Source organism: Arachis hypogaea, chromosome 7 (genome assembly GCF_003086295.3).
Source record: "Arachis hypogaea cultivar Tifrunner chromosome 7, arahy.Tifrunner.gnm2.J5K5, whole genome shotgun sequence".
In the NCBI taxonomy this organism is placed as follows: Eukaryota; Viridiplantae; Streptophyta; class Magnoliopsida; order Fabales; family Fabaceae; genus Arachis; species Arachis hypogaea.
The window spans coordinates 80,085,393-80,113,089 of record NC_092042.1 but is presented as its reverse complement, the minus strand read 5'-3'; the positions used below and the strand labels follow the sequence as shown (position 1 = coordinate 80,113,089).

At 32.6% G+C, this 27,697-nt stretch overlaps 1 protein-coding gene across 3 annotated transcripts; it reads left to right on the top strand.

Annotated features, from left to right (window-relative positions):
• The first annotated feature begins 8,215 nt into the window (after window positions 1-8,215).
• LOC112703632 (sodium/calcium exchanger NCL2) lies at window positions 8,216-13,064 on the top strand. Of its 3 annotated transcripts, none has more exons than XM_025755183.3 (9): window positions 8,216-8,769; window positions 9,069-9,272; window positions 9,353-9,510; window positions 10,028-10,173; window positions 10,702-10,966; window positions 11,033-11,178; window positions 11,336-11,594; window positions 12,054-12,350; window positions 12,752-13,064. In XM_025755183.3, the coding sequence occupies exons 1-9, from the start codon at window positions 8,361-8,363 to the stop codon at window positions 12,977-12,979; spliced, it is 2,112 nt and encodes a 703-aa protein (XP_025610968.1). In that variant the 5' UTR covers window positions 8,216-8,360; the 3' UTR covers window positions 12,980-13,064. The 3 variants fall into 3 exon arrangements, with proteins under 3 accessions (XP_025610968.1, XP_025610970.1, XP_025610969.1); XM_025755185.3 differs by having other exon boundaries at window positions 8,219-8,769; window positions 9,069-9,212; XM_025755184.3 differs by having other exon boundaries at window positions 8,221-8,769; window positions 10,711-10,966.
• The last annotated feature ends 14,633 nt before the right edge of the window (window positions 13,065-27,697 follow it).

Genomic DNA, 27,697 nt, shown 5'->3' with positions numbered 1-27,697 from the left:
TCATAAGTGTATCAAGATGTTGTGATTATTTCATCAAATCATCACATAATTTTGTTGCCTTGTGATGGAACGAATTAGGGCCTTTGCCATTGTGATTAAAAAGAGGACAATATTTTTCACTATTTACCTTCTTCCAATTCCTAAAGTTGTTTGCAATACAGGCATTTGAACCTATATTGATTGAAAATTCCTTAGCTAATAGGTAGCATGGTAAACAATATACAATATTTAACATTATTTTCAACAGAATACTCTAACCATGAAGAGTATAATTCAAACTAAGAAGCTTGAAAACGAAGACGATGACTTGTATCGCTCGAGAATGGATAATTGTCAAGTATTGGTTGATTCGGTCTAGCTTTAAGATAAGTTGGACGAATTTCATCTCTTTTACCTAGATGAAGCTTCCAAATCATTGGTTTGATTTTTGGATCTCTTACCAAATGACATACTTCTATTTGTTTAGGATAGTTGTGGGTGCTTTGACTTTGAACTATCACACTTACCGCTTCACCCTTCCACGTTCCCAAGCAGCATTCTAAAGAGATTAACGTTTCACTTGCTACGCCAAAATGTCATACATGACTTTAAAAAAATTCTTGAGTTTATTCAGAAGGATACAAGACCAGAGAAAAGAAAGACAAGTGACAAAGCATCGACAAGAGTTTGAGAGAATTGCTAAAATTACAAGCAGATGAGGAGATAAAAAAAATATTGAAGGGTGTGGAAGGAAAAATCGATTAACAACATTGAGAGTTAGAAAACAATACAGCAGTGTGAAACGAATTCAAGATGAGTCAAGGAGTATGAGGTTTATAGAAAAGAAAATCCAAGGCCAAAGACAAAACTCACAAAATTTGAGTATGAATGAAAACCCTTTCGAATACATTTCCCATAAAAAATGGGAACTTAAGAAAAATTATTTTACATTCCAAAAGAGAAGGTATGCAACAACATATTGTAAAAGAATGAAAAAAGCATAGATGCGACATTAGTCTAAATTCGAGTATGAATGAAAACCCTTTCGAATACATTTCCCATAAAAAATGGGAACTTAAGAAAAATTATTTTACATTCCAAAAGAGAAGGTATGCAACAACATATTGTAAAAGAATGACAAAAGCATAGATGCGACATTAGTCTAATACAAACTCAGGTTGAAGGAGATTATGTAAAGTTTGAAAAAGGTAAGAGTAAAAATATTTAGGTGCATCACTAACCAAACGCATGCATAAAACTGTTATATAGTCGAAAGAAAAATCAAGTTGCATTACACCAAAACAATTTCCAAGTTTAAAAATGGAATAGAGGAGTTTCGAAAAGTGAAAATCATAACCAACCCCAGTACTCAAAGCCTAGTCATCTATAAATATATAATAGTTAATTAGCCAAACAGTAAAATGACACACTGTTTGATACTGTTAGATAGTTTCTAAGAAAGTGACAAGTGTCTCTCAAACCCTTTATTTGTTTCCTCTTCGTGTTATGATGTTCAAACCCGTGTACTCCATATGCTGTGAGAGGATAATGAAGAGAGTATTACCCAAAGATCCTGCTATTACCAGAAAGATGGATCTAGCATTATATTGCACAATGGTTCTTTACGTGCTCAGTGTATCTCTAATCCCGAAATTCCAATTTTGCAACACACAGTGGGCGGTCGTATTATTTAATTGGCTGATAACGCCATCACGGGGATCGCCTTTCCTTGAAGAGGCAGATGCTTAGATTCCCAGGTAACTTTTGAATTTGTTAAGTGAGATTATGTTAATCTATATTTCGTTATTTTTGGTTGATTTGATGGATACGGATGTGTAATTTGAATAATCAATAGTGTTGTTAACAACCACTATAAATACCTAACAAGGAAATTATTAAGTTGGTATTAGTTCTTCAACATTGATGGTTATTGTTTGTCCATGATTAATACAATCTGTTAGAGAGTTGATCTTTTTGATACATCCTATATGGAAATTGAATAATGTAAATGCTTCAATCTATCAACCAAATGATAAATTTTATATTAGTAATATAACAGTAATTGAATAATGTAAATGCTTCAACTTAATGCTTTGAAATATATTAACTAAAAAACTATTAATTCGTTTTATTTTCATTCAATAGTCAAAGAATATATAGATGGTGATTTCTCTTGTGACATCTAAAAAAAAGCATTGTTTTAGCACATAATTTTATTGGTTGCATATTTTCAAACTTCAATATATTTTCTAGACTTCTAGTTTTGTGTTATCTGTTAATGATGCTGATGATGACTTTGCACAATACGTGTATAGCTAGTTTTGTACATAATTATATATTTTGCATCAATAATCGGTGTTAACTTATGAAGAAATGTAATGATTTAATATGTAAAAAAACTAGAATCCTACCCACAACAATCTCTAACAAATAAGAATGCAACTTGATGTTACTATTAAAAGTTTGAAATAACTAACACCATAACAAATCACAAATCTTGATATAGGCTTCATTTGAAATAATTAACTCCACTTCTCTTATTATTTTTGTTTGAAATAATAGCGTTGGTGCATATATTATTTTTCATTTGCTAAAAGTTATCAAATCATGTATAATAACTTTCAGTTATTAATTTTACGTGAAAATAACTGTAGGTAAATTTTATTTTTATTTTTAATTTTTGTTTCTTTTCAATAATTGTTTTATTTTATTTTGAAAGTATCTGGACTAGTGAGCAGTGGCGAGATAGCACAAGAATATGCTGCAACTGGAGTAGGGTTATTGGCCGGATCGTCAATCTTGCTTGTGACAGTAGTTTGGGGAACACGTGTTGTCACTGGCAGCAAAGAATTTCAGCATAACAATGAAGATTCTAGAATATTCTCTCAAGGTTCTAACTCACCACTCTCAAAGCGGCATTGACGGGTCAGTTCCACCTCACTCCTTTAATTGGTCAACTCTTATACATACAACTCATATATACGAAGAGACACACTAATACTTAAAATAATATAAATAATTTTTTTTATATAAATTTAGCGAGTTAATGTCAAAATAATCCCTAAAATTTGACCCCGACTCAATTTAGCCCTCAAGATTGAAATTGACTATAATTGTACCCTGAAATTTTGACTCGCACCTCAATTTGGTTCTTCTGTCGCTTTTCGTCACCGGAGAGTTGATTTGGCAATTTTGGTTGACATCTGACACTATCAAAACGACGTGGTTTAACTCTTGGCACCTAAATTGTTTAGAAATGACGTAGTGTGACATGAGAAAGGGGTTAACCACCTCAAAATAAAACCCCCAATTGACTCTTCTTCTTCCTCCTCTTCTCTTCGTATACGTATCTTCAGAGAAGAACCATGGGTGTCGCTGTAATTAAAGCTTGAAGCTTTTCTTACTTGTTTCGTCACCCCCCCAATTGTGAAGACTAATTGCCTGAGAATCTGATGAGCAGATATTTTATATGCTTTTTGCCATCATTTTCATATATTTTTTAGTATGTTTTGTTTAAGTTTTTATAGGTTTTAATGCAAAATTCACATTTTTAGATTCTACTTTGAGTTTGTGTGTTTTTATGTAATTTCAGGTATTTTCTGGTTGAAATTGAGAAGCTAGAGCAAAAGTCTGATTCTGAGGCAGAGAAAGCGCTACAGATGCTATCCGGATCTGACATCCTTGCACTCGAAAGAGCTTTTCTGGAGTTACAGAAGTCCAAATGGAGCATTCTCAACGGCTATGGAAAGCTGACTTCCAGAGCTTTCCAAAAATTTATAATAATTCATACTTTACTTCAGAATTGAAGGCCCAAAACTGGCGTCCAACGCCAGCCTCCTGCCCTATTCTGGCGTCCAGCGCCCAAAGGAGAAGAGACCAATGTCCAACGCCCATAACGGATCCCCTAGCCAGCGTTCAACACCCTAGAGGCCTCCTAGCATGTGGATCTCATCAAAGCTCAGCCCGAACACTTACCAAATGGGCCCTAAAAATGGATTTTAGTACTAAAAGACTATTTTACCTTTTTTTATGTAATCCTTAGTCATTAGCTTAGTATTTAAAGAACTTTTACACCTTTCAGATGGGGAGATCTACCATATTTCGTTTTTCATATTGTATTTTCTATCAATATGAGTTTCTAAACCTCCTAGGTTGAGGGGAGGAGTCCTGCTGAGTTTTATGGATTAATAAAAGTATTACTGTTCTTTCTCAATTCGTGTTTGATTCTCTATTCTAAGATGTATCTTCCTTCTCATCAATATGAATGCGTTGAACTAGCATAAGGTTATCACATTCTACATGGGTTCAGAGTGAGTCTTTCATTGGACAATGATGAACCACCAGCTTGATTATACATCTCTTAGACGGCTAATCCACGACTTCGTTGGGGACTTCTCAAAACACCAGTTAAGCCGAAGTACGGGGAGATTAGGATCTCTGTGGTAGAGGCTAGAACCCAAAGGCATAGCATCCTCTGATCTGGAAGATTCGACCTTGTTTGTGGCGTTTTGAGTAGGATCACCAAGGTGAATGAACTGCAGGAGCTTCACCTTCAATCAGACTAGATTCGTACTAACCCTGCGGTTCAAATTTGGAGGAGTATTGGCGGTTGCTCAAACCAGCGTCAATCACATATAGCCTACCATAGAAGAAACCATTCACAATTGAAGAAGGCAGTAATACCAGAGTTATTCCAGAAGGACAAAGCATCTCCAAGCCTTAACCATCTTCTTATCGCTGCTTATAATCAAACCTTGTAATTCCATTTTTTATTCCTTTTATGCTTTTAACCAAATCCAACAACTCTTCTATCCACCTGACTAAGATCTGCAAGATAACCATATCTTGCTTCAAACCACAATCCTCGTGAGATCGACCCTGACTCGCTCAGGTATTACTTGGATGACCCAGTGCACTTAGCTTGCTGGTTCAGTTGTACGAAGTGTGGGGATTCGTGCACCAGAATCACCATCTCTTCAAAAACTGGTTAGTAACAAAATCATTGCTCTCAACATACGATGCTCTCTGTTTTTTGCAAAATGTTGCATGAGTTTTGTTTTTTATTTTTTTTGCTCTATTTCATGAGGTTTGTTTTTCATTTTTTTCGCTCTATTACCCTAATAGAAGAGAAGCAGACACACCCAAAATTGTTGCTATTGCTTCTGGTGCATATCATAATCTTGCTCTTGCAGGTTCTGTAATAGTATAACTCTTCACACCTACTCAATTTTCTTTTATTTATTATTTTTCTTTTTTTGAAGTTAATTAATTTTGATACATTAAGAGTAGTGTAAAATTGTTTGCAGCGTCATCTAATCAAATTTGTTGTCTTATATGACCAATTAAAGTGGATGTATTACTGTGCTCCTGATCGTCTGGGATATTATTGTGCTCATCCTGTCGGTGATATTCAGCCTCCTCCTCAAACTCCACTTCCAAGCGCTTCCTGCAGGGCTTGACCCTGTCCCTCCATACCTCTCCGCGCTCTTTGGCACCCCTTTCTCTCCTGGTAGGCCTCTGGGTGTCATCTTGAACCTCCCTGGCATGCCGATGACGATCAGGCACGTCCCGGGGAAGGTGAAGGAAGTCCCTCGGCTGGCTGGTAGTAGGCTGGATGTCACTTGGTAAGTCAAATAGCCTGTGGTCATCAAGCACATGTTGCCCGGACAGGTGTCTAACGTGGCAAACCTGTCGGTACCAATCTCAATACTTCTGTGTAGGCTGATAGTCTATGAACTGAACAGAGATCCGATGTCCCTTGTCAAATCGAGCCTTAAAACGATCATACCACTCCCGAAGCTTGGTAGGCCACCACAATTTCTTGCACTGGCTGCTCGCCTCCAAAGTGGTATTTTATTCGGTCTACGTGGTGAAACTCAACTATGTTGAAGCAGACAAGGGGAACAACAAACATCCATGTCTCCCACTCTGCATCATCCTTCAGCCACAGCGGACAGAGGTCTTGCAGTGCAAGGTTGTTATACGACGTCCACAAGAACTATGACGTAATATGTAAGATAATCATCAGTAATAGGTGGTAAAACAGGATAAGCAATTCATATATTGGTAACTGAATAAAATAAGCTCGCTTACCTCATCCAACCATAACTGATCCAAAGCCCGATACCAATGTATGACTCTCTGCTCGTGTTGGTCCCTGCTTTACTGTGCCATACCTCTCAGTCTGTGGACACTTGCAAGAAGAACAAAGACTCAATTTATCGCACATCATATCGAATTACATAAACAAAGATGAAGAAAACTATAAATAACAGTTACCTTGCAACCATGGGATAAGTATAAACCCATCACTTAGGTGGACACTACTAGAAAAATCTCTAGTATATCCAAGAGATTAGCAAAGAAGTGCATCCTGCATTGTCTGTGGTGGCTCGATGTGCTGCAGAGCATAGGGAATGGTATGTCCATGCAAGCACCGCAGAACCCCAAGACAGAAAATAATATCTCTGAAAGTCATCAAGCAGCGGCAGCCACTGGAGATGGACCCGATTGTTTGACTTGTCAGTCATCAGGTAACCACTAATCAACAATAATATGTAGCACCTCGTGTACTGTCGGAGAATGTCTCGATCATCGATAATGGCCATCTGCTGGAGTCGCTCCGGAAGCCATGTCAGCTTGAGGGAGAAAGACTCCTTCCTCTACACACCCTGTTACTGAACTGCAGGGGCCTGGCACCAAGTAGTCGTTCAACCAACTCCCAAGTCTCGGTTTCGTACCATGTGTGGATATCACGGAAGCACCCACCCAATGGTTCTCCATGCGCGCGTAACCCGAGGTGGTACGCAACATCCTGGAGGGTGATGGTGCACTTACCCCATAGCAGATGAAAAGTGTGCGTCTCAGGATACCAGTGCTCCACGAATGCTGTAATCATGGAGTTGTCAAATACGAAGTCCCTGAAAGGCACCTTATCGCCGAAGCCAACCTTCCTCAAGTAGGGGACAATGACGTCCAGTAGGGCAATTGCATGACTCATTCACTTGGAGAGAAGCCGGCGATGCCTCTAATAAAAAATAAAAAACTGAATAAAAAATCTATAAAGTTATAAAGCTATCAAAGTTAACAAAAAAAAACTCTCAATAAACATTCACATAACAAATGAATTTAGCTAATAATTAGAAACAAATTTAACAAATAAGTAGAAATATTTACTTAATAAATTAACTTAAATAAGAACATTTACTTAATTAATTAATAACTTTATTAATAAACATATAGTTAATAAATTAATTTAAATAAAAAATTATATTAAATAATTAATAACTAAATTAATAGACATCTAGTTAATGAATAACTAAATTAATAAATAAGTAGAAATAAATTTAACAAATAAGTAAAAATATTTACTTAATAAATTAACTTAAATAAAAATATTTATTTAATTAATTAATAACTAAATTAATAAACATTTAATTAATAAATAATTTAAATAAAACATTGACTTAAATAATTAATAATTAAATTAACAAACATCTAGTTAATAAATTAACTTAGATAATGATATTTACTTAAATAATTAATAACTTAATCACTCAATGTCTATCTAACAACTTACTTTAAATAAAAAAAATGAATACCATTTACTTAAGCAACTTAATTTAACTGATACCTAAACTCATACTCTATTAATCCTTCTTAACAATACATTCATCCACCTAACATGTATTGTATACTAGTTTTATAATAATATCCTAAGTATAATTACACATACATGCTCTAACATAAACAAAAATAAAACAATACTAACTTCGAAGTCAGCTGCTCCCGTGATGTGCCATGTCCCGTTCAGTCGATTAATGTCCGAATCATGTGCATCTACATGCACCATACTTGTCGAGTAAGTCGATATATAATATGGTTAGAAAAGGGTAAAAGTTGAAAAAAAAAATTAAAAAATGGGTGAAAAAGAAATCCAAACAGCGCTGTAAACTGTAAACGAATGAATTGTATATATAAGTCGGGTTTAGTCTTATCTCGTTTATAGTGTAAATGAGATAAAGCCGTTACACACTATATGTATAAACGTAATACGGTTACGTCATTTTGTACCTTACCTCATTTACAGTGTGTAAACGAGATAAGAAATGTGATGAATTTTAATAAAAATGCTACAAAAATATATATTTTAGTAAATAAAATATTTTTTATTTATTAAAAAAAATCCATTGTGAGAGTGGCACAGAATTTATTAGGTGTGAATGATCTTTTAGTTGATGCACACACCATAAAAATTTTGTGTAGCTTGGCCTAAATTAAAGTGGAACAAAGAAAAATCGAGAGAAATATAATATAGGTTGACTTTGACTTTGGCCACTCTTTAAACCTCTTGTTTCTTTCCTTTGCCCCAGTCAGCAGAAATGAGGATGATTTCCAAAACACCATTAGTGTTCATTATCTCTCTTCCATTGCTGGTTAATGTCCATGGTCGCTATCTACTTCCAAATCATGCTTCTGAAGAATCAGTTTCAGATGGAGTTGAAGAAGTTGATGATCATAGTGTTCACCCCAACACAACTTCTTCTTATTTGCTACTCAAAGGAATTGATGAAGATCATAACTGTGACCAAATTTACGGATTTCTGCCATGCACAAACAACATATTTGGGAATCTCTTTCTAATTTTGGTGTATGGATACATCCTTTTTCATGGAGAATCGTATCTGAGTAGAGGGACTCAACGAATCTTCAAGATTCTTGGCCCTGGTATCTTTGGTGCTACAGCTTTTAACATCATTCCTGCTCTTCCAGAGTCCTTGATTCTTCTTGGTATCAATATCTTTTCTATTTTTTTTTTGTTAAATTAAATAATTGATTAATTATCGTACCCGTCAAAGGCATATGTATGCTCTGATTATTAAATAATTAATATGTAAATTAATTTGATACCTATAATTATTGGATAATTTTGTCAATTTTAATGAATAACAAATTAGTTTGGATTTTTCAAAACAATTATATTACGTATAAAAAAAAAGTCATTAATCAACCATTGAGTATAGAAATATGTATTTGATATTTCATAATTTTTTTATTATATTACTGAATTAAGTTAAAACTTTATTCAGTTCCAGTACTACTTGTGAAGAATGGAAAGATAGCAGAAGAATATGCTATGATTGGAATTGGATCATTGGCTGGATCATCAATCTTGCTTCTGACTATAGTTTGGGGAACATGTGTTATCACTGGCAGCAAAGATTTTGAGCACAGTGAAGGATCTAACTCATCATCATCATCATCACCTAAAACTCTCAAACCTTCATTCACTAGTCTGTTTCCATCTCACTCACTAAAATAGAAAGTTTTGACTCTTTTAATATAGTTATCATTGTTCTTCTTGATGTGTTAGGTCATGGCATTACTATAGATTTGGAGACAAAACAAGCAGCAAGCAATATGTTAGGTTCAACAATTTTATTACAATTATCTTATGGGACAACAACTCTGCAATCCATAATTGGTCTCATCTTTGCTTCCCTTCTTCTCTTCTTTTATTTTACTAAACAGGTTTGTCAATCTTACTATTATTATTATTATATCTTGACTTCTTGTTTAAAGAGTAACAAAATTTTGACCATATAATTCATAACTTGAGGCTAAGAGATATTATTAAAACAGGGTTATATTTATGCAACATGTTAATTGTCAACCAAAGATTAGAATAGAAAAAAACAAGTTTTAGGCAAGATGAAAAGAGAAAGAAGTAAGATTGGTAAGTATATTTCAAAATAGCCAACGAGTTATAGCTCAAATGGCATAGTCTCCTATACTCACCTAGAGGTTGCAGGTTCAATAAAGATTTCTTTTTCTACTTTCCTGACTATTTTTCCATGCAAATAATGTTTCAGAACAAAGAAACTTTCCCTATCTCTGTACTTGTCTTCCTCTCCAAATCTCTTAATATTTTTATATTTTTGTCCTAATGTAATTAACCAATGAGACCTAAGAAAAAATATGCATGTTCATGTATTATTCATGTCTAACCACAGCCAGTATTATTCACTATGTTTACAATTACTTGCAGGTTTTTGAACCTTGGCGACAGAAAAGAAGATTGGAATACTTGAAACATGATGATTTAATGTTAAGAATACTAAGTTTTGTAGAAAAGAATACTCTACAAAGGATACTCACCAAGAATGGGACTCCAAATGTGAGTGCCATTAGAAGGTGAGATTTAGTTTCTCTTTATTTTGAGGCTCTTTCATTAATTGATATTTCGACCATTTAGTCTACCATCTTTTTTCTTGACAGAAAGAATAAAAAAATGATTCTCATTTTCAAATTAAGTTTGAATTAGTGAATGCCGCAAATATAGAATAAGTTATCATGCTTGCATATCCACTAACACCAATTGAATCTCCAACAATTACAATAACCTAATATTATTACCAATCTATGTTTTTAATGTATGTATAATAAGGTGATTTATTTAGGTGGATACTACCATAAAGATTTTATTATTGTCTTCATATGAAGATGCTTCTTTTTTACCATTAGATGATGAAATGTATGGTTTGATTTTGATGTGTTATAAAAGTGTTATTTTTTTTAAAGTGTGGCTAAACAAACAAAGTACACTTTTAACACAAGAATCTTCATAAAAAGATGTTTTTAGCATCTTCATTTGAGTAGTTGCCATTTATTTATAAGACAAGGATATATTACAGTTTTATCTAGATCATTGCAACTTTGTAGGTTGTACAGGGAAATAGATGAAGATAGGAGCAGTGGCATATCAGCTTCTGAACTAAGAGACCTATTGCTACAAAACAAAGTAACAGACACAAGTATCGACGAGGAGAAAGAAATAGAAGAGGTATTGAAATTTTTTGATCATGGTCATGATCAAATGATAACCAAGGATGAGTTTGTTGTTGGCTTTGCAAAGTGGCTTGATCAAACAAAGCATGATTTGGATAAAGAGTATCTTTCAAGGAAATCAATGAAGGACTTATATGAGGTAAATGTGCTGCTATAACACAACAATTTCCTTGTGCTACTTGAAAGTGATTGAAAACATTGACAGGTTTTTGGGCCATGGACTGAAAACAAAAGAAAAGAAAGAGAAGGGAAGAAACAAATCATATCTAAAATATTAAGGCATGTTCAGAATGATATGGTTGGAAACCTTCTCAGAAATGATGGAAAACCTGATGAGATAGCCATTAAAAGGTTCTGTGATTCTCTTTCCTAATCATATACAAGCATATTTCATTTTAGTAGGAAAATACAACACATGATGAAAATGATGACATGCTCATTTTCTAACTAAGAGCAGAACGAATTCTTTAAAAATAGTCTACTACTCACAGCCTACAATAATCAACAGGTTGTTCGAAAAAATTGACCGCAATAAAGACAACTGCGTCTCGCAATCTGAACTGAAAGAACTAATGATGAACATCGCATTTGTTAAAGCATCAATGGAAGTGGAGAAGGCAGTTGCTTTAGTCATTGATGAACTTGACCATGACATAGATCAGATAATCAATGAGGAGGAATTTGTTGCTGTGTTTGAGAAATCACTTAACAAAATTTCAAGTCATGCTCCTTTTTCTGATTCTGACTCTGAAGAAGATATATATCAAGTAAGTGCATGGACAAACAAAAAGTACATAAAATTATTAATGAGTGAATCCCCAATTTTTTCCTCAATGAAGAATATAGAGGGACAAAAAAATCTACTAAGATTTGAAAATAACAAATATTTTGTTTATTGAACAAATTCATCGAATATTTTTCTAAGCTCATTTGTTTAAGCAAGTGTCGGGGGTTTCAATCTCGCCTTGTATATATAGCAATTTGTTGCCAGTAATAAATCCTTAAATAGAGTTTGGATCTGCAGCAAACTAGTCATTAACTTGTTAAGCTAATGATACAGTGGAAAATCCAAAAAGAAAAACATACTAGTATTGACTAATACATTATTTTATACAAATAATGATAACAAATTAGCTAGTCATATCAAAATTCTCAGTATTTTTTATTAGAGAGGACAATACCAAGTGTCAACTTACACTCTTTGATTGTACATAACTGGACGAAAGGCATGGGAAGAGGCAGGCATGGTGGTGGAAAATAAAGAAAGCAAAGCAATAGTAGATAAATCAATATGGGGAAGGTTGATGGCCACAACAAATATGGTGCTAGGAATTGTTATTATATGCATTGTGGCACAACCGCTTATGGAAAGTGTCAGAAAATTCTCCAACAGTTTAGGAGTTCATGCTGCCTTTGTCTCATTTGTTCTAGTCCCCTTGGCCATAAATGCAAGAGAAGCAACTACAGCAATTAAAAAAACAAGCTATAAGAATTCTAGGACTATTTCTCTTGCTATTTCTGAGGTTAGTCTCTTGTTACTCATCACTCTACACTACTATTTTTCATTTTGCTAATTAAGTATATACCAAAAATCATCTGCCAAATCAGTCATTTTTATATAATATATGTTAAAATAAAATTAAGTATATATAATTGTTAATTTGGTAATTAATTTTTTAGAGAAGTGCTAGGAGGCCAGCAATTTTTGTGGTTTGTAACTATCAATTGGTCATCAGTAGTATTTTTAATGGTGTGAGATTACATCTAATGGTGAGAGATCATTTACTTTTCTTTTGATGGTTAAGTGCTGGCCACAAAACACAAAAATTGCTGGCCCTAGACTTTTCCAATTTGTTATGTGCACTTGTCATTTTTGGTAAACTAAATATAATTACATAAATGTTTCTACTTTTTACCATTACAGATATATGGAGGGGTTCTCATGAATAACATTGTTGGATTTTTTGCTATCTCCATTATGATCTATGTCCGACAAGTTACTCATGTATTCCCATCAGAATTGATGGTCGCTACACTTGTTTGTCAGATTATAAGCGTTATTTTAGGTTGTCACTACACTTTCTCTCCATGGTCATGTGTATATGCTTATTTTGCATATTTTTTCTCCTTGGTTTTGAGTTTTTGTATTTAGTCCATGTTTACAATGATTAATTGAGTTTTACCACACTTGTTAAGATTATTAATGTAAAAAAATTATATTAAAGGTTTTTTAAGAATTATTGATACATTTTTAGGATTTTTTTTCCTAAAAAACTTTAAATATTTTTATTTTGGATGACTTCCCTATCAAGACTTTTATTAATGGGAGTCACTCACATAAAGACGCTTAAAACGTCTTTTTTTAAAGACGTTTTTTAATAATTAAAATTTAACCTATATAATCGATCAAACTATATTATTTTTGTCAAAATTAGACCTAACAAACTGATTTGACTAAAAAATCGATAAATCAAATCTTGAATCGATCTAAATTAATATTTTTTTATAGAAAATGGTTATAATACTCTTATTATAAAAAAATGACTAAAATATTCTTATTATAGTCATTTTCTATAAAAAAAATTAAAATAGATCGATTTTTCGGTCAAATCAGTTTGTTTGGTCTAATTTTGACAAAAATAACACAGTTTGATCGATTATATAAGTTAAATTTTAATTATTAAAAAAACGTCTTAAAAAAAAGACGTTTTAAACGTCTTTATATGAGTGTTCCCCTTTATTAATTATTACTTACCACTTTCTTTGGATTGGGACAATAAATAATCAAAATAAATAAATTATAACTTTGTTTACTTTCAGCTGCACTTTTCTTTATTCCTAAGAAATCTTGAAGCTCATAGGAGATAAAACTCAAATTTACCGAAGTTTTTCTTTTTTCTTTTTTCCTTTTTCCTTTTTTTTTTTTTTGTCAGTTCGATTGATTAGAAATGAATTAGTACATATTCTTTATACATTCAACTGATTTAAGTAGTATTTTACAGTAAACATAGATATTCGATTAAGCTTATATTAGAAAAATTATATAGCTTTCCATGGACTTCAAAATGCATGATGATACTATAATCAAATTAACAATTACTGATATGACTCCACGTCTTGGTGAAATCGCCGGATCTATAATCTTGACGCCGAGACTATTTTTTATTAAATCCAATCTCTACAGTATTTTTTTAATTTTTTTTCTTTTATTAAAACGGGCTTAAGCGAAAAAAATAATAATAAATAAAGCTATCAATTATAAATAAATACTAATCAGATAAGTGGTATAATGAATTCTTCTTTAGTATCACAATAAGAAATGAACTCAATATAAATCTGTAGAAACATCACTATATTACTTTCTATTAAGTTCGGAGTAAACAAATTTTAAATACTAAATTTATAACTTAGTGTTAGTGACTTAGTGCACAACTTCTAGTGTTGTTCTTCATCCTCTACATTTCTAGTCGTTGAGTTTGTCTATTTAAATTTTATTCATTTTAAAATGGAAAGAAAATAAAATAGAATTGTCCTTTTACTTTTTAAATTGCTTTGATTTTGTGAGGAAGAAAAAAAAGGCAGCGTGCCAAGCATCATAATCTCCTAAGATGAGAATTGCAGTCGTTCCTCCGGCACGCATGTGTCATTGTGTTGCTTCCCCTATTTCACTAGGGAGATGGAAGAAGTGGATTTTGTGAAAGCTCTTGATTTTTCTTGTTCTCGGATCAAAGTGATATTTTTTGTTTTTTTACGGTATTTTATAATAGGATACGATAAAGACTAATATGTCTAGAATTAAAATTTTATTTAAAAGTTTGTCGTTTGTCTATAAATTAATATAAATATAAAGTGAGATTTAAACATTAAAAACTTGTTTAAACAGATGAGTAAAACTAGAGTGATATTTAACTATTCATTTTCATTTAGTCATGGTATATAGGAAACGAGAGATTATGATTTGGAGTATTTGATATTTATTTAAGAAAAAAAATTAGTAGTTTGAAAAGAAAATTAAAAAAAATAATAATAGATATTATTTTATAGTTTTAAAATATTTGAACTAGTAGATTGTATTTGTATTTTTTGTTTTATTTTTAATATTTTTTATTTTTAAAATTTTATGAAAAATAAGAAGTAAACATAAAAAATATATTATTATTATTATTATTATTATTATTATTATTATTATTATGTTCCTGAAGATCTAACCGAGTTATTTTGTTCTCTTCGGTCATGAGTATGTTCCTTGATTGAGCTATATCTCGGCTTCAATAAAACATGGCGGCTGAAGAACTTGTAAAAGTACTGTGACGTCCAAATTAGTATCTTCAAATATTAAAGAAGAGAGAATGAGAGAGTGAAATCAAAGTATATGTTTTTCTTCACTTGCCATTTCTATACTTTTTACTTCTTCTTTCATAATTAAAGAGTAGAAATGCCCGTTAGAAGATAGAGTTCGATTTTTTTGAGATATCCGATGTCATTTTTTTCGGATATATGGTTATCTATTATTTCGTTGATGTATTTTCATTATGCTATACCTTTATTTTTTAACTAGTCTTTTCCCAGTCCATATGCATACTAAGTAATGCTGGTATCTCTCTAGCCAAATTATATGGACAAGCGGCTGATCTTTAAAGAGAAGTGGTTGAGATATAACATCTATGTCGCAGCCTCTAACCTTGACCTGTCCATGTAGCAAGGAGATAGGTTGAGCTTTGACATATATATATATATATATATATATATATATATATATATAATATATACCTCGGCTATGCACGAAATACTTTGTTAGGAGTATTAGCCCCCAAACTCAAGCTGTATCTGAGCAATATTTTGAAAAATTGAAAAGTCTAAAAAATATTTTCATGCGCTTAATTAAATGTCATTTAATTGATTTGAGACATAGCGGGAGTTTCGATGAACCCCTGTCCATTTGATGATGTAACCCTTTGAGTGATATGAATCAACGACCTAAATGCACAGTGGATACTATTGCTTCAGACTTGCATTGTAACATTGTCACACTTTTTGACGGTCAGCATACATTGTTGCTATTAGATCATCTGCACATGGAACTTAACACAAAAATGCACAGTGGATACTATTGCTCTAAGAGAATTTAAAGATAGTCTACCAAGAATAATATTATACGGGCTAATGTAATTAACAACTAAATATTGGATGTCAACTATTTTTCATCTAGGGTGTTTTTCCAGTGTATTTTCTAACCATATGTAACCAAGGATAGGAACTGTTCTCTAGAAAATCTGACTAATTCTCCATATGAGGGTTGGATGGCCTTGTCACATATTTTCGTTCTCTGAAAAGTGGAATAGTATAGAATGTTGGCGCTGTTGCCGGGGTCCAGCCAGCAGTACCTTCCTTACCAAATGATCGCCAACCTCGATGGAAATTACTACCAGGTCATTCCAGTTTGGGTTATGTGAACGAAAATTAGCTTGTGTGAAAGTTATATCAGTTATGTCGAGGTTTGACGTTGTGTTGATGCCTCCTTTAACTGTTAACATAGCTCAATAACTTTATTTTCTGGCCAATCTCGTGGTGCATCCTCCTGCAAAACCTCCTGAAATGCAGTTGATGACACTCCGAGATTGTGATGGTTGATTGGAGTTTGGCCAGCTGTCCTTATCCTTGGCGTTGGAAGGTTGGTGGCTTGTTTCTTGTGCCAATTGGAGCGAGTTTTCTTCTTTTCGTATCCTTCCGTCAACATATTTGTCCAAGAGTCCCTGCCGAACTAACCTTTCTAGCAAGTCCTTTGCCATTATACATTCCTCGGTAGTATGGTCGAACTTCTGATGAAAAACATAGTGTTTCAATTTGTCTGCATACTTCTGATCTTGTTATGTTCCTGCTTTCTTTGGTGGTTTGATGAGTTTGGCATGGAGAAGTTCCTTTATAATATCTTCTTGCGTAGTGTTGAACTAGGTGTAGGTGTCGAATTTAGGAGTCAACTTGAATGGTTTCTTGTTATCCTTGCTATGCTGAGCTTTGTTGAATCTTTCCTCCTCCCGGCGAGGATGTTGCCTTTCAATCTTTCGAACCTTCTGGAGCTCTTCGATTTCATTTGTCCTATGATTTTTTCTCGAAATTTTGTTAAAGTCTTCGGTTTGGCTACTGTTATAGTTTCATGGAATTTCCTAGGGTGCAATCCACTTTTTTAATGCATGTAAATGGACGTCGGGAATTTTCATGGCGGCTTTGAAAAACCTAGTCATGTAGTCCTTCAAGCTCTCATGTTATTCTTGTTTAATGGTGTTAAGATAGTCCGAGCTGTGTACATATATTTTTATAGCTGCACCATCCAAAGAATTTGGGAAAGAACGACAAAGTATAGGGTCAGAAACACCGTTCAAAAACATCATTGATTGGAATTTAGTGACGTGAGTATAGGGGTCGTCGAGTCCTTCATATGGTTTAAGGGTGGCTGGTAATGTGAAATTTTTCGGCATTTAAAATTTTATAATGTCCTCGAAAAAAGAATTTGATATCGTCCTTCTTCCCTTTGGAAGTGCTGTTTCCTCGGGTCGAACATCTGAGTATTGCTCGTCATTCTGGTGATCTCTTTTGTCACGCTTTCCATTTTGATGTTTAGCCAATAGCTCAGCCATCCTTTGAACCTCAGGTTACGATTCTGCGTTGTTAGCTAACATTTCGGATTGTGACAGCTATGGGATGCCATTCTCAGCCATGATGGTTATTTTGCAGGAGCAATTATAGTGAGGTTAATCTGTTTCAGGCCCATGGTGGACGTCAACTGTTCCGTTCCTGAAGATCTAACCGAGTTACTTTGTTCTGCTCGATCACGAGTATGCCCCTTGATTGAGCTATATCTCGACTTCAGTAGAACATGACGGATGGAGGACATGCAAAAAGTCCTCTAGCACTCAAACTAATATCTCAAAATATTAAAGAAAAGAGAGAGAGAGAGTGAAATCAAAGCATATGTTTTTTTTGTTTAATTACTCTGTTGGTCTTTATAGTTTTGTGAAATTTTTAATTAGGTTCATATACTTTTTTTTTTCTTTTAGAGTCCTTGTACCAAATTCTTTTGTAATTGGGTCTCTATACTTTTTTTCTTTTATTTGGATTTCTACACTATTTTTTTTTAATTGGATTCTTATACAATTAAACTAATTACTGTAAAAAAGAACCTAATTAAAAAAATAGTGTAAGAATCCAATTAAAAAAATATATAAAAACCTAATTAAAATTTTCACAAAACTATAAACAAACAAAATAATTAATTTTTTTTTTACTTGCCGTTTTTGTACCATTTATTTCCTGTTCTATAGAGAGTAGATTGCCTCTTAAATGATAGGGTTCGATTTTTTCGAGATATCTTATGTCACCTTTTTTTATATATATGGTTATCTATTATTTCATTGATGCATTTCCATTACGCTATACCTCTATTTTTGAATTACTCTTTTTCCAATCTACATGCATACTAGCTAAATAATGTTGGTATCTCTGTGGCTGAATTATATGGCAAGTAGCGATCTTTAAAAAAAAGTGAGCAAGGTATAACATTCATATCAATCATTTTTATAAAATTATAAAAACAAAATTATTAAATAAAAAAACCAAACCGAACGCACACTTTTCCAAACTTGAACATTGACGTTCGTATTTCCTTTTTATGATTCCGAAACAGTTGGACTTATAATTTCAAAAAAGGAATAATTAAGATTACATACTTTTCAAACAATACAATCAAATAAACTTTCTAAAACATTGAACTTATTTCCTTCCTTTATCGGTGGCCAAATTATTTATCGTTATTCAACATCTATAAATATGATAAAATGATAGCATAAGATAATGTCAGTATATTCTAATTAAATTAATTTATGGAGAGATCATAATCAGTAATTTTCATTATTATTATGGTTGACTATTGATATTTGTTACAGAAAAAGAGGTACGGCCACGGTTACCACACGTTGCGGTACGCTGTCTATGGACACGGCGTCGTGTTGCCCATCCTTCTAGTTCTCCCCTAACATTGGATGCTGACTTTTGAATTTTGATTGATCGCTTTCCATTTGGACCCATCTCAACTGAATCATCTACCCTCCACAATATCTAATTCTATTCATGATCCAAAAAAAATAAAAAATTTCCTAAGTTTATCAATTGATATACAGGATCCACATGGAGGATCCAACAATTTCTTTACAAAAAATATTAAAGGATTATTAAAATTTATTATTGTTATTAATTAATTAATTATTAATATTTAAAAATATAAAATAAAATATAATATTAAATTTATAAACTAAAAAAATTAAATAAAAAATTTAATTAATAACTAAATAATAATAAAAAATTAAATTCTAATAAATTTTTAACATTTTTTTTACTAATAAAAAAATATTAAAGAATTTATTATTTTCACCAACAACATTCTACTCTTAGTCTTAGACGGTTTTTCTAATTATTTATTGTCTCCCCTTTTTTATAGTTTATTTACTAAGTATATGATAGGCATAAAATATTAAAATTTTCTCATAAAAATTATTTTTTTCTAAAATTAGTAATCAGTCAATAAAATAAATAAAAATAAAATATTTAAAGTGTTATGATCAATAGAAAAAGTTATTCTAATATTTTTTTGTATTTTTAGTTTCAGGTAATAATATTTAGTGTAAAATAATAAATAAATCTCCAAAAAATTATATTTCAAATAAATTATTCTTTAAAAAAAATATCAATAACATCTTTTAGAATAGTAAACGTAAACTAGTTTAACTTAAGGCTTTTTATTCTAATTATATGAGCTAATTTAAAATAGTTGAGCTACACATTCATACCTTATTACATCCAAATTCAACCAAGTAGGCCCATCACAAAAAAATCACTCTCATTAAAGAGAGCATGTACACGCACCAGAAATCTCAAAAACGTTAACCCTTCTTTTCACGCTCTAATATGAAAGACCATTCATATCTCCTACTCAAAACTGCAACAAAAGAATTTCAAATCTCTCTCAAAATCTCTCAAAAATATTTCAAATTCTCTGTGGAAATTACTGCAGAATCTGGTTGTGCGTTTAAGATCATCAACAAAAAATACACAAAAAAAAGAACAAAGATTTCGCAAGGTACTGACAAAACTATTGTTATTATGTTCAGTTAATTTCTTAAAAATCTCGCATTTCTACTAGTTCAGTTTAAGGTTTAGTGGATCGAGTTCATTCATTTAGTAGTTCGAGTTTCTCTGATTCCATTTTTTCTTTTTTTTTCCATAACTAGGGCATCGAATGAAACTGTGCTGTTAGTTTATTGGTTCTGATAAATAATTCGATTCATCTCTTAGCTTAGTTGAGTTCATTTGCATACAGAAATGAATTGAATGTGTTTTTCTTGCTAACTGAGTCATTATGACTTTTTGTTAAAATCTAAACTAAATCCGGTTCATTTGTGAATTAACTGAGGTTCACTTAATGATGTTGTTAAGTATTGACCAAATTTGTTATACCTTAAGAAATTTAGGTTCATTTCTTAGTTTAATTTAGGTTCATTTGGTTTGGTTTCGCATGAATTTGATGAACTTGTTCATGTAGGGTTGTTTAGTTAGTTTTTGTTCAAATCTAAACCAATTTCAGTTCATTTGTAAATTGGCTGAGGTTTACCTGATGCTGCTGTTAAGTATTGAACAAAATATTTATTCCTTAAGAAATTTCGATTCATTTCTTAGTTTAATTTACGTTCATTTAGTTTTGTTTCGCTTGAATTTGCTAAACTTGTTCATGTAGAGTTGTTTAGTTAATTTTTGTTCAAATCTAAACCAAATTCGGGTCATTTGTGAATTAACTGAGGTTCACTTGATGTTGTTGTTAAGTATTGACTAAATTTTTTATTTCTTACAGCAAAAATAAAAAAGAAGACTATCTCAAAAAAAGAGAAGTCACATTACAATGTAAGTATATACACATTAAATCAACTCAATTTTTGTATTATAAATATATCATATAACATAATGTTTCAAATCCTTGCAAAAAATTCACGATTTGAGATGCTCAACGAGATCGATAGCTAGAGTATTCGCTGACTTGATTGAACAAAGGAAAGTTATTGTTGACGAAATGAGATTTGGTGCACTAAGACATATCTTAGAATTGAATGTCTAGCATAAGCTCTCGAGGGAACTGATTTCTTGCTTTGATCTCTATCAGGCATTCTTGGACATACGCTATGAAAAATTTCCATAACCCATGCCAAGATAGGACATGCACTGGGTTTAAATTCAGGCGATATTAACTTTCCAATTTTTATATTAATTTATTTATATTAAAATATTTTGGTGCTGGTGATAAGTATTGACCAAATGTTTTATTCCTTAAGTAATTTCGGTTCATTCCTTAGTTTAGGTTCATTTGGATACAAAAATGAATTTGATGTATTTTTATTGATAATTGAATTTTTTTAGTACTTGTTCAATATATTAAAATATTTCGGTGTTGGTGCTATAGGGGATAATTTTTCTAAAAAAGTTGTGTACAATAAACTGACTGACCAGCAGAAGGAGATTATTGACAACTTCAAATGTGCTACTTTGGTATCTTTGACCAAATCTGTGACGGATATAAGTATTGAAGGAGAAGAGAACTTGTTGAAATTCAAGACGACATTCATCCTCTTTGTCCATAAATGCTTTTTGTTGCCAACAACAATAAGCACAGTCTCCCCGGTCCGTAAGCCACCTGTCCTTCATGTGGAGAAAGTTCGATAATGAAATTGGGTGTCTCATGTGCTAAGCTTCCTAATAAAGGGGATCAATGTAAAATTCGAGAGATTAGTAAATAATTAGTTAATAATTATTTATTAATCAAGAAAATTAGAAAATAGAATTTTATGGTTTAATATGATAGAGAAAATTAAAACAAGAATTTCGACACTAATTTTAAAGAATTTGGCTCAAGATTGAGTCGAACGGGCCGAATCGAGCGAACCGGGCCCGTATTGGCCCGAGGCCCAACCCAACCAACTAATTATATGAAGAGCATCAGCTCTTCTTCTTCCCCAAGTAATGAAACACGTTGCTGGTTGCATGAGGAGAAGGAAGAAAACTCCATAACCCTAACCTCTCATTCAACCTCACATAACTTTTGATTCGGAATTCCGATTGACGAGCCATCAGCGGCCACGCATCCATCTCGGATTCTCTACAAAGCCCAGTAATCTATTAGGTAAGGAAATAACTTCTCAACTTCAATTTTCTCCTTCCCCAATTTTTAAATTCAATGTGAATGCATGTTGAATTTTGTGTAGTTTCGATGTTTAGGGTCGAATTAGCTTGCAGGTATTGTCGGATTTAGCTCATTAAAGCTGTGAGAAAGGTAAGCACCCTCATACCCTTTGTGAGATGTTGATTTAGTGAATTCTATATTGATTATAGTGATAATTATGATGTTAGATTGAAATTGGTTATCGGTTGGAGTTAATTTGAGAAATTGGAAGCTAGAGGATTAGCTTTGGAGGCTGGGTATCATTGGTGGGGGGCTGAAGTTCTGGAGCTTGTGGTTTGCAAACGCTTAAGGTGTTCCGGGTTATCAGAAAATCAGCTAAGGTATGGTTTCGATTTCTTGTAATTAAAATATAATGTGTCGTGAAGACTTAGGCTAGTCGACCGTAGGATAGGATAAATATGTGAATTGTTGTTATTAGTAAATAATGAGGATAATTGTTGAATTTGATGTATATGAATGTTGAATTAGTTGGTTGGATTGATTAGTTATTGTGTGAGCATGAGATGTGGATTTTGATGTTTGATATTGAAATTAATGATGAACCAGGATGATGATAGCTTGATGAATAATGAGGTATGTTATATAGATTACGATGCACTTGAGGTGAGAATGATGATAGTTGGGTATATGATTGTGAATTGAATGTGAATTTTGAGGTTGAGTTTGGTTAATTGTGAGTTAAAGTTGTTAAGCTTATTGGGGTTGTGTATTGGGGTACTATGAAATGAATTGGGCATTGGAAGGTGATATATATATGATAGATCTAGCCTTAGTGAATGGTTTTGAATGATTATGAATGGATATGAATGAATGAGTTATAATGAATTTGAAAATGAATTTGTTTTGAGCTTGACCTAGCAAGGTTTGTGGTGGTTTACCGCTTGCCCAGTATCGAGATGTATGTGGGGTTTGTGGTGGTGTACCGCCCACATGTTTTTTTAAAAGAAAGAGAATATTGTGTGGGATTCGTGGTGGTTTACCGCCCACATGTGTGTGTTGTTTTTCCTATTGAATATCTTGCGAGGTTCATAGTGGTGTACCGCTCGTAATAGTGGGGTTCGTAGTGGTGTACCGCCTGCCAGGCAGGGTTCGTGGTGGTGTACGGTCCCCCAGTTTTCAAGAGGACGATATCCAAGTTAGCTATCGGATGTGTCAAATTCTGGCAAAGTAACTGACATGTGAGCTCACGGCCAGTAGGAAAGGCATGCATCATATGCATTTATGTGGCTTGTTTGGTTTTGCACTACTTGGGTTTGCTTACTTGAATATCTATGCTTTTTTGCCATATTTTCTATATTTAAATATCTACTTGTGCTTGCCTTGTCTGCTTTGTTTGTTTGTGCATCGGTTTTTCGGAGGATTGGAGAAAGGGATGATGAGTTTAGGGGTAAGTTAGGATTTGAGATGGAACCAAGAAACCTTAGATACATCACCCTGTTTATGGTTTAAATGTTAGTTTTAAGTTTGAATCTATTGTCGGAGTTCTAGGATTGCATTTGGCTTTCTCGGTACATTATATGTTAGTTATGTGGGTACCGTTACCATGCTGAGAACCTCCAGTTCTCACTCCATACATATTTTGTGGTTTTCATATGCAGGATGTGAGACACCTCACCGAGGCATACTGGGAGCTTTCTGAACCGAAGAACTGTTCTTTTGGGAGTTTTATTTTGGTAGAGTTGTTATATAATTGTATCACCACTGTATATATGTTTGATGTTTGTCCCTCTTAGAGGTTGACTTGGAGAAACAGGTTTTGTGAATAGTATTTTGGGATTCCTTAGGTATATATATGTATGTACGTATATATGCTCTGGCCGGTTTAACTTCACGAGCCGGGTCAGGAGCTTTGATATTTGTATCCTTGGGATTCTTTTCCTATGTATATGTCTTTCACTCATATCTCGTCGGTTTACATTTATCGCTTATGCGAGTGATGCGCTTTTCTGTTCAACGTTTTGTTTTAAACTTTCCTTCAAAGGATCCTCGTATAAAATTTCTTTCAACTATTATTATGTATATATTTTATTTTTAGATGTCGTAATACCTCACCACCTCTGCTTTATGACTCGAGTGTAAAGTTTTGTGTAGTAGGATGTTACAATCAAAGCCCAGAGAAACTTTTAGTTTATGGCTGCATCTTTGCATTAATGATAATATATTTTCATGAAACGAAATTCTCTGATTCAGAAGCATATGATGCTCCCGAGCCACCATGGGTAGCATACTGGACACCGAGGAGACTAGTCGATCAGATTGCCTTTGAGGCAAAAAATAAAATGGTAACAAAAAAAATCATTTTCCTTGAAGTTTTAGTTCAGGTGCTTGTAAATTATTGTGCTAACTAAATAAGCTTCTATTTTGGGGACTTCTGAAAAGAGCAGCATTCAGGGAGGGAGAAAAAAAAGAAAAGAAGGAAAAATGAAGGAAAAAAAGAAGAAAGAAGAAAACAAACTTGTTATTCTGCATTCGTCTTCGGAAGAAGAAACTGTTTCTGAATATGAGTATATTTCTCACCATCACTTATCGAAAACTATCTATTTGTTTAAAGTTTTATATTGTTCTTTTAAAAAAAATTTTGTATGTATTGCAGAGAAGAAGAAATGGAGAAAACACCACCAAAGAAAAGAAAATAACCACAAAGAGTGGCAAAGAAACAAAGCAAAAAAGGAAGATTCTTCAGACGGATTCGAAAAATAAAACTGAACCCGAAGATGCGTAAGATTCAGAAATGATTATTTTAATGTTATAAATATATATTCTGTTTTTATTGATTGAGGTTTTTGTCTGCTTGTTCAAATCTGAAATAATTTCTGTTTATTTGTGAATTAATTGAGGTTCACTTAATAATGCTGATAAGTATTGATATTTTCAGTTCATTTCTAAGTTTAATTGAGGTTCATTTGGTTTAGTTTCACTTGAATTTGCTGAACTTGGTCATGTGTACTTGTTCAGTTAGTTATAGCTCTAATATTTGTCAGTTGTATACATTCAATGTGGTTTTGTTGATGATTGAGTCTATTTGACTACTTGGTCAAATCTGAAATAATTTCAGTTCATTTGTGAATTAACTGAGCTTCACTTGACTGCTTGTTTTCGAACATGGATTGTATATTCAAATCATTTAAAAATTTAGGTTCATTTCTTTTTGAATTAAGATTCATCCAGATTTTAAATCAAAACTTTTTGTATGAATTGTCAAAAGCGAAGAATTAGAGGAGATGAGTAAAAAAGAAAACAAAAAGAAAAAATAAAGAGAAAAAATGACAGTTCTGCAAAAACAAATGGTGCTCCGGATGAAACACAGAGAAATGACTGGGACTCGACGGACGCGCGATATGATTTATCACAGACGTAAGATTAAGTTTCTTATATAAAGTTTTTCCTTTCTCTGCTAAGTTTTCGTAAAACCTGATGTAATTTCTTTGGTTTTACTGAATAATATTTATTTTTTTGCTTAGACTGTCCACTGTAAATTTGGGCAGTGAAAGTGAACTTGTGTTTCAAACACAGACGAGTTTGGGACAGTCTGTAAACGCATCGAACAATACCAAGTAATTTCTCTTAACATTTATTTATTTCTTCTACTTTTAATTAGAATATCTTGGTTGATGATTTTAATTTCATATCTTTTTTATTAGAAAAAACCCCCTAAATCTCCAGTTACATTTTTTACAAGAAAAAGATGGCATAAAAAAGAAAAAACAGATTTTACAACCTCCAACTATGTAAGTTGAAATAGTTACGTTGGTCTTTAAAATTTAGGTAATAATTTTTTTAAATTATTGACACGGAATTTTATTTACTATCAGTAGCCCAATAACTGATCATCAAGAACAAATCCTTGTAGTTTGAGAAGAAAGTCAGCCTCAACCTCTGGATATGTGAGTTTTTTAATTTACTTTCCTATTCTAATCAATGTGCAGATTTCACTTAGTGCAGATTTTCAATTTATTTTCCTATTCTAATCATTCAACATTAATTCCTTTCTTGTTTACCTTTATTAGAGTTTCTATTGCAATGCTCTTCCAAGTTCTCTTGTAGAAGAGCTAAAACAACAAAAAATCTTTATTTCTGTCTCCTCAGAAACTCAAACAGAAGAAGCTTCTATTAATGAGTAAGTTCTACTTAAAATACATTTTATTAGTTTTCATGCTATATAATAATAATTTCGGTTCATTTTGAAACATATTAGTATATAATCCAGCTACCATCTCCAAACTCAACAACAAGTCCATGTAGAAACTTTGGCAAGGGAATTAGAGACAGAAGCTCCTGTAAATGAGTAAGTTTTACTTAAAATTCAATTTATTAGTTTTGATGCTATATAATAATAATTTCAGTTCATTATTAAACACTTTTCTGTTTAATCTAACTGCCCTCTAGAACCTCAACAGCAAACCCACAAAAAAAACTTCAGCAAGGAAATCAGAGTAAGAAGCTCCTATAATAATAATTTTGATTGATTTTTAAACATCTAGCTGCCCTCCGAAACCCCAACAGCAAGCCTGCGAAGAAAATTCAGCAAGGCAATCCGAATAAGAAGCTCCTCTTAATATGTAAGTTTTACTTAAAATCCTTTTCATTAGTTTTGATGTTATATCATAATGCTTTTTTATTATTTTGAAAACTTTCCTCTGTTATCTTGCAGTTTTTTCCATCTTGGCATTGGAAAGATGACTTACCTTCATTCAGCCCGAGCATAAATCTACCGACCTCTCAACCAACAGTAACACAACTTGGAAAATTGGTAGAGGCGGTGATGGATACTAGGATGACAGCAGCATTGTAATATGTAGAGGAAACAAGTGCAAAGCCAAGTTGGAGTACCCATGAAAAGTACAAGACTTCGGTGAAAGAAAACAAAATAAAAGAAGAGCTTAGGGAAAACTGTTATCAGTGGATGACGCAAATCAAGATTGACAAAGAAGGGGCAAGCAATGAGTTTGAAACCATATTCATGTTGGACCACAAAACTCATTTAGAGGGGAATAGATGCCACTTCTTGTCTCTAACACCCAAACAAGACGTAGAAAATACGATAAATTCTTCTGTTATTATATTAACATTAATGATTTTGCTAAAAAATTATATTCCTATATATCTAATAAATTTTAGTCCTATAGGTGGTCTCTGCATTGTGTATGATTCTCAACAACAAAAAATATCACAGATTTGATGAAGAAATACACTGCGTCCCAACAAATATTTTGGTAAGCCAAATTTTTTATTCCTTAAGTAATTTCGGTTCATTTCTTAGTTTAATTGAGGTTCATTTGAATTCAGAAAAGAAGTTGATGTGTTTTTGTTGATGATTGAGTCATTTTCACTGTTTGTTCATATCTGAAATAATTTCGATTTATTTGTTTATTAATTGAGGTTCATTTGATATTGTTGATAAGTATTGACCAAATTTGTTATTCCTTAAGTAATTTGGTTCATTTATTAGTTTATTTTGGTTCATTTTTTAGAATTTCATGTTGGGGAAGCATAACCATGAATACATTGATCCAAACACTAAGAAGGCCTACCAGATCAGTGAATTTAAGGACTACCTACCTTTTCTTGAAAAAAAAAAACTAGCATCCCATC